Source organism: Toxorhynchites rutilus, chromosome 3, assembly GCF_029784135.1.
Source record: "Toxorhynchites rutilus septentrionalis strain SRP chromosome 3, ASM2978413v1, whole genome shotgun sequence".
In the NCBI taxonomy this organism is placed as follows: domain Eukaryota; kingdom Metazoa; phylum Arthropoda; class Insecta; order Diptera; family Culicidae; genus Toxorhynchites; species Toxorhynchites rutilus.
This window is the reverse complement of record NC_073746.1, coordinates 211,177,775-211,186,185: the sequence shown is the minus strand read 5'-3', so window position 1 is coordinate 211,186,185 and position 8,411 is coordinate 211,177,775. Positions and strand designations below refer to the sequence as shown.

Here is an 8,411-nt window from a genome sequence, read left to right as displayed (position 1 = left end):
TTGCCATCTAATCCTGTTTATCTCTCCATTCATCGCCCCGTTCGAATGAAAATTGGAAAGCCTATGCAGCTGTGTATATTTACACGCTTTTTCTATTCCAAATAATATCAGCGCGCTGGGGACACTATCAAATACTGATTACCCAGGTTTTGGGCGGGAAGATAACCCCTATGGTAGCGCGAATTTTCAAGTGTTTTCGAAGTTCACACCACTCTTTTATGAGTATAAATATTGTAGTATGAGATTATGTTGTGTTTAAAGTTGTCAACAGTTTCTGCAGAGTTCTTAAGGCGTCGTGCACAAATTACGTTACGCGTTAAGGGGGGGACGGGGGGTGGGTCGAGGTTGCGTTACTTTCTGTGTATTAGAGATAGGAAATTGCGTTACGTAGGGGGAGGGGGTCCAAAATACGGGTTTTAAGCGTTACGTAATTTGTGCACGACGCCTAATCTAATGAACGAAATATGTTAATGATTGATTCGTAAATGAAAACTCCAAGAGTCGTGCGTAAATGATTTACCGGTCCAGACACATTTGCTCCATCAGCATTGTTATCATTATTCAGAAAATATGGTAAATATAAAAAAAAGAATTCATTTAACACGTTGAAATAGTATTTGTTGAAATTTCACGTTGAAATTATTTATTTTTTAACAAAAAGTCAAAGTCGATCTATTTTACATCTGTTACGCAATATGCGAACGCGCCTCCGTTACTGTTACGCAATATGTGAACGCACCTCCGTTACTGTTTTGCAGGGGTACGACTAAAACGTCAAATCCCTCATATTGCCAATGTACCCAATATTGCTGCGGTTTACTGACATTTTGGTTCTGACGATTACTGTTGTTTACAACACGGTCCGGTTATATAGTTAAATAGTGGCTAACTTTAAACTCCATGTTGAATCTGAACACCTCCATGTGAAACCGAAATATAAAAATCGCTTAAGCAGTTAGAAATAAAGCAGCGCAATTTTCGTGATTTCAACGATTTCAATTAAAAAAAAATATTGCGTAGTCCTACGTCCTAAGCGGTCATGTCTCGGATAAAACCCCTCGATTTTCTTTTATGATATTTGAGAGGAGTTTGATTTTACTTTGACCAAAACTGTATTTAGTGTTAGAATAAGAAGCTCAAATTGATTTATTATATAAGTAAACAGTCTGTACGACGTTGTCGAAGATGGTGAACAATAAATAAATAAATAAATTAATTAATTAATTAATTAATTAACTAATTAATAAATGGATAAATGAACAAATGAATAAATAAATACAGCTGGGAATGTGGTTTGAGCTGAGTTATGACCAAAAGAGAGAGTCGATGTAAGGAAATCGATGATGTCTCTTACATCCCTTTCATTTTGAGCCCCTCATTTATTAAATTTATTCATACGCCCCTAAAATCGTGAAACCGAGACATATGTTGTGTTTCAGATACTGCAGATCCTTCTCGTATCGGCCGAACGGAATCCCCTGCATAATCAATAATATTAATCAACTTAATATGGTATTGACGATACTGGCGATATTTAATGGTTAAAACGAATTTAAATTGAAATTAATTAAAATAATTACGACCGAATGTCTATTTTATGCGCACAGAAAAACATACGTCATCATTTTTGTGGTTCTTAGCTCTAATGTAGGTGTCGCGTGAACTGTGCGTAAATCAGTCAATTCTAAAACAAAAACAATATGAACTTTATAAAAAAAATCAGAGTGAGAATTATGAATTGTCATGATTTATTTAGCAATAAATTATCTCAGTGCAGTTTTCTATTTTCATTCTCAAAAGTAAAAATCGTATCAACGAAACCGGTCGCAGTGCGGCGCTACTTGTTTCATCATTTTCCAACCTTCACAAGTGTCTCGACTAAACATCTGTTCGTCGCGTCCCCTGTCATCGACAAACTTTATCATTGTTTATGTTTAGTTGGTGACGCCACTGTCAACGAAGACTTGACGTGTACTTTTTTACGGACTGGGGATCATATCCACCAAACAAATATGTTAAATTTAGTCTTCGATCGTGTTTGCTAGCTTTTATTTGTTAGAGATTTGTTGTATATTTCTTCGGATCAGCATTTATTTCGAAGAGATTAAGCTCAAAAATGTCCGATAAACAGAAATTTGCAATTGCTGCTGTGGGTATTTTTGTATGTTACTTTTATTTCGCCATCATTCAGGAGAAAATAACCCGTGGACGGTATGGGGAAGAACTGCAGGATGATGGCACGCGAGGAGAACGATTCACGTTCGTCCTGGCTCTTGTTGGTGTACAATGTTTGTGCAACTGGATATTTGCCAAAGGTATTAAATCCTATATATGGTAACAGAAATATCAGCTCAATGTATTTTTTTTCGTTGTTTTAGCAATCCTTATTGCCAAGCCACAAAACCAAGACACGACACCAAAGGTTTACTACGCAAGTAGTTCCCTCACGTACCTGCTGGCGATGATTAGTTCAAACATGGCACTCCGATGGGTTGCCTATCCTATGCAGGTCGTAGCCAAGTCAGCAAAGCCAATTCCTGTGATGCTGCTTGGAGTCCTCGTCGGAAGGAAGTCCTATACATTGCAGAAATATTTGTTTGTGCTGTTAATTGTCATCGGAGTTGTGTTGTTTATGTTTAAAGAGGGAAAATCAAGCAGTGCTCCATTAGAGCAGGAAGGACTGGGGCAACTGTTGTTGATTATGAGCCTTACAATGGATGGACTCATTGGCGCTATTCAAGTAAGTTTCTTTTTTGAAGCCCCTCTTACCATTTAATATACAAATTCATTTTTTCCCATTTAAGGAACGAATGCGGCAGCATAGTTCCCCTTCCGCTCAGCACATGATGCTGGCAATGAACGGATGGAGCACCATCTTCGTGATCGTGCCACTTTTGGTAACCGGCGAGGGAATGCAGTTCATTGCGTTCGCAACCAAGTATCCCCAAATGCTGGCGCATCTTGCCACGCTAGCTCTGGCAGGAGCTATGGGACAGCTTTTCATCTTCATGATGGTCTCATCGTTCGGTGCCCTCGCATGTTCGGTGGTGACGACCACACGGAAGTTCTTCACTGTGCTTGCGTCTGTTTTGCTGTTTGGGAACAGCCTAACCGGAAGGCAATGGTTTGGCGCAATCCTGGTGTTTACTGGTCTGTTTTCTGACATGTTATACGGCAAAAAAGGAGCCACCGGTGTTAAGCCTATCCAGAAACCGAAGGATAAAAACGAAGCTGAAGAACTTTTAAAGTAAAGTTTGTAGAAAATAGTGTGTACTTGTGAGGGCACGGAAAAAGTGTTTTCTGGAATCAATGTACAATATAAAAAGAAATTCGAAATAAGTAGACCCCTTAACAATGACAAATCCGATGTAATTCTGTGATTTTGAGCCAATGTTAAAGATACCATCCATTCCTTCATATCTTCATTTTATAAAAATAAATGTCAATTTAGCATAAGTCAAGGGAAATACAATAAAAACAAACAGTCGATATCGAGCTACAATTGTTATCACATTTTGCACTTAAAGCACTAATCTTCAAAATTACCACTTATGGGCTGTCCACATACCACGTAAACAACTTAACGGAGGTAGGGATTACGATAATGTTCACGCTTGTCCAAGGTGAGGGAAAAGGATTTATAGAACACTAGCTGACCCGGCAAACTTCGTCCCGCCCAAAATTTGGTTTTTGTTATCAATACCTTCAAACATTCACGTTTTCTTACTAAGTGCAAGTTCATGGGTCCAACCGCAGAACTGTTCATTGATTGATCTTCTAATCGACCCAGTTGAATTTACCTTTTACTATAAAATTCCTAGTACTTCTACCAGAACCCTCCTCCCCTCAGAAAGAGGTGAACAACCGCCGCAACGCGTCGTTGTTCCCTCCCCTCAGAAAGAGGGGAGGAGTGTCGATGAACGATGAACGTTTCGTGCCCCCTAGAACCTTCACATGCCGAATTCGGCTCCATTTGCTTGATTAGTTTTCAAGTTATACACAAATTTGTGTTTTATTTGTATGGGAGAAACGTTTCGTGTCCCGCAAAACCTCCACATGCCAAATATGGCTCAATTTGCTTGATTAGTTCTCGAGTTATGCAGAAATTTGTGTTTCATTTGTATGAAACCCCTTTTTAGAGAGGGGGAGGAGTCTCGAACTACAATAGAAACGTTTATCGATCCCTAAAACCTCTATATGCTAAGTTTGATTAGTTTTCTTGCTTGATTACTTCTCGAGTAATGCAGAAATTTGTGTCTCATTTGTATGGCAGCTACCCCCCCCCTACCTTAGATAGGGGGAGGGGTCTCAAACTATCATGAAAACCTTCCCCGGCGCCAAAAACCCCTACATACAAATTTCCATGTCCATCGGTTCAGTAGTTTTCGAGTCCATAAGTATCAGACAGACAGAAATCCATTTATTTTATATATAAAATTCTCGTGTCACGATGTTCGTGGTTGAACTCCTCCAAAACGGCTCAACGATTTACAAGAAATTATGCACAAAAAATTTGGTAGGCATGAGAAGACGTAAACTATTAGCGAATTCGTTTTTGTTCAGTTTCAACCTCAGTGCCGCACTAACTGCTGTCAAAACGTTTTTTTATTCAGTCAGTTTCGCACTCAGTGTCGCACTGGTTCGCCCCGAAAGCTGTTAGTTTCGCACTGAGATGTTTCACGGGTTAGCACTCGGGTTCACCAATACAACTATACCGAACTGTCAAGTTCCGAGTATATTTTGGAAAATCAAAAAATTAAAACTATGAAGATGAAAAACCTGCTGCTTTTGCTTTTGTATTATTGGAATCGTAATCCAATTCGGATTCTGATTTTGAAAGTATATTCGAGCAGACGGCATTAAGCTACGTGTGCTTTCATTGGGAGGCGAAAATAATGATGGATATTCAGGTGGAATAAACCTGCTTTCAAAATCAAAATTATGAATGAAAATTTACTTTAACGTATCGAACATTTATTTCATGTGATGAAATAAGAGGTTTTTTTCGATATCACAAAAACATATTGAACGAAAACTGTGGCTAATGATGATTTTATATTATAATAGTAATTATTTGTGGAAAAACCAGGAAATGCATCGACAAATGGTTAAGTAAGTGTCAGAACTACATGTTTTAAGTAATAAAACAATATGAAGTGAAAACATTCATTCAAACTTTTATATTTTTACACTGCACTTGGCCCTGCTGATCTGATAGAGAATAATTTACCTCCCAAGCATTAATATCGCCATTAGACGTCGACACTGTACATTTATCGTCGCGAATATAAACAAATCAGACTATATAACGCACACCAACAAAACACTTTCTTTGGAAAAGCAGTGATACATGCAAGATTATGAAAAGTAAACTTTTTGACGTAGAACTACGTCTTTCAGGAAGGATGCCAAATCATAAAATAGGTCACGTTTTTATGAAATAAAGTTAACGTTAATAACTATTTTTGTCGCGAACGGATTTTGGCGATTTACATACTAAAAGAATCGGAAATTCCGTAAGATTTGTTTAATATGCTATACATAAGAATCCCTTGGTTTGTAAATGGTTAAAATTCATGAAAACTTTAAGCGTTTCCATTTTCCCATACATTTGTTCTGTCCATTTGTGTGCTTTCCCGAACAGAGCTGTCAATAACGAGCAACTTATCGACGACCAACGGAGGGGAAATCGTAGGATTTAAAGTCTCCGTGAACAAAGGAAAAGTAGAAGAATGAAGGGGAATACTTGCCTAGATTATAAACAGTGGATCTCGCTGAGGCAAACTTTCATCAACTTAAAGATCTGTTCGTTTTTCGCGTTATTCGTATCGTGTGTTTTTCTTTCCGCGTCATAAATTGGACGCTTCGCGTAGTCTGTGTTGAGCAAGAAGAAGAGGAAGGCAGGCTCGAGCCCTGCAAAAAACGAACGCATTGCCAGGGGCAATAAAATTTCGAGGCAAGCGTCATCTAATGATGCACGCGATGTTGGTGCAGTGAAAAGCGCTCGCACTGAACCGAGCCTTCGCGAGTGTTACACCACAACGAACAAAAGCGAAGTATGCGATTTCGGAGAGTCGGTCGAAAATGTAAACGTCGTTACCCAGGCAGCAACCAAAATCAAGCTCCCCCGCTGGTGGTGAGGCGGTCGCTCTTGACAAACTCATCAGCGAATTCGCATCGGTGGGTGTTACAGCAGTGTACAAGCTGTGTGGCATAATTCAGTCTTTTTCCAAGCAGTTAACATTGTTTGTTATCCGTCATCATAAGTGCTTCGTTGGTGCCTTTGAGAATGCATCAATGTATCAAACTGACATTATGGCGAAGCAGGCGTTAAGTTTGTGCGCCAGAAAATTATTTGGGGAATATCAAGCATCTTGAATGTCTTACTGGAATCATTTGGGTTCGCATGCCAGTCGCAAAACTGCCTTCAACTAGGATTGCATTTGCGCTAATATTGATCATAATGAAGCATTGCTACTGTTTTCGAGGTTGTTATGACCAAAAAGAGTTTATTTCGTTTGTTTAGTCACCAAGAAGTAAATGTCGTTCTGGAATTTTGTATGTAATTAGGTTTCGCTTGCCAGTAGCAAAACTTCCTCCACTAAGGGTGACAGCTGCGCTTCTCTCGAGCATGAGAAAGTAATGCAACTTTTTTCGAGCGCAAAATGATGAGAAGTGTTTATATTTCTAGTAGTTTCAAGCGACCAATGTATGACGACTTATATAAAATAATAGTATAGTTCTACGTCAACAATGCGGTCGTATCTTGGACACAACCTCCTATAATTTTTTTATTTATTTTGTGAACTTTGTTTTGTGCGGAATCTTTCGAAATAGTCTGCAAGAGTAAATAATATGAAGTATAATTAATAGATAATTTTATTTTTATTATCCGTTGAATATGAGACATTTTTGTCATTAATGCAATAAATGTGTAATTGATGTCAATGTGTATCCGAAAAGATCAGCACTTTTCAATTTTAACAAAGTTTATTTTACAGATTATTCAGATGACATAAGACACTTATGCAAACAATTATTCTGCTCTTATTAACCACTACGTCAACATAATTCAAACCAGTTACTCAAATAATGAATTCAGTGTATCCGAAATGATCAAAAGTTTTCACTATAGATGAACAAAGATTTTGTCGCTTGAGACACTTATACGATTATTCAAATAACATGAGACATTTATGCAAACAGTAGTTCTGATATTTATGAACAATCTTTTTCATCACACCAAAGTGTTACAATGGCTAAATTCTGCTGTTATGATTTTTTGTCCCACATTCTTATGCATTCAACGCACTGTGCGTTATTTTGTGTGGGTGATCACTTTGTTTGATAATAAGTACCGTTATCTATTACTCATAGGAGCACGGAATTGATTCGAGAACAGGTTCATTAGACATCAAGCTTCGTTTAGGAAAAGCATAACCTGATACTTGGTCGCGTAAAATATAATATAAGATTAGCATGGTTTCTTGCTTGGTTTCTTGTTTCAAAATGTACTATTTCAGAGTGCGATTTATTCTGTAGCGATGACAATAAATTCAAATTTGACGATTGAATTGACGAATACTGTCTAAGATGATTGAAAATGGGATGTTTATGCTTAACATGTTTGCCGTGCAATCATATTCATGCCAACAGTAGATGGCAGATACTATAATGCTGAACGCACACAAATGTTTATGCAGTGCCAAACTCACAATCCTCTCGCTCTAATTTTCATAGCAGAATGGCACACTTTGACTCACAACTGTTAATTGATTGAGAAATATTTCGAAATTGTTCAGTCATAGTGAACCAACTTTTGAAAAATGCTTCATTTGGTTCAGTCAGAATGGACCATGTACATATAGGCAGCCAAATAACTGCATTTTTTGGCATGATACTTGATGTTTCTTTACAACTATCATACGTCAAAGTATTGCCAGAGAGTAGCTAACATTTCTGAGAACAATATTGAACGAAAAAATTAAATGCTTTGGAAATTACAGAGCATAAAACTTTATGTTCGTTTTTCTCGAAATCATAAAAATGTCACATGGTCCGGTCTGACTTAACACCGACCATATGAGCAGCGTTTCAATGATTTCTTACATTCATTTATTAGGAAACACTGAGTGATAAGACACTATCATGGAAGGCATGTTTGGACTATACAAAGAGTGTGATTCAAATGTAAATTTAGCTTGTAGCACATGATATTGGTTATTGTTAATTTCCGAGCGATGTATCACAGCTGTGTGGAACTACATCTGTTATGCGGACAAACAGTGATTTTTCGGAAATGTTTTTTCGAAATAGCTCAAATGTTTACGAACAAAAAATGATTGTTTGCATGTTGAGCAAACGTATTACGTTGTGTAGAATGCGAAACAGCGGAAAAGTCGATTTTGTTC

At 37.7% G+C, this 8,411-nt stretch overlaps 1 protein-coding gene across 1 annotated transcript; it reads left to right on the top strand.

Annotated features, from left to right (window-relative positions):
• Positions 1-1,950: 1,950 nt before the first annotated feature.
• On the top strand, positions 1,951-3,495 carry LOC129780527 (solute carrier family 35 member B1 homolog). Its single transcript, XM_055788886.1, has 3 exons — positions 1,951-2,315; positions 2,379-2,740; positions 2,805-3,495. Exons 1-3 carry the CDS (start codon positions 2,117-2,119, stop codon positions 3,249-3,251), a joined length of 1,008 nt encoding a protein of 335 aa, XP_055644861.1. The 5' UTR covers positions 1,951-2,116; the 3' UTR covers positions 3,252-3,495.
• The last annotated feature ends 4,916 nt before the right edge of the window (positions 3,496-8,411 follow it).

Coding starts and splice junctions, on each gene's coding strand:
- LOC129780527 (XM_055788886.1), top strand. CDS start 2,117: ATGTCCGATAAACAGAAATTTGCAATTGCTGCTGTGGGTATTTTTGTA. Junction 2,316..2,378: donor CAACTGGATATTTGCCAAAG/GTATTAAATCCT, acceptor TCGTTGTTTTAG/CAATCCTTATTGCCAAGCCA. Junction 2,741..2,804: donor GACTCATTGGCGCTATTCAA/GTAAGTTTCTTT, acceptor TTCCCATTTAAG/GAACGAATGCGGCAGCATAG.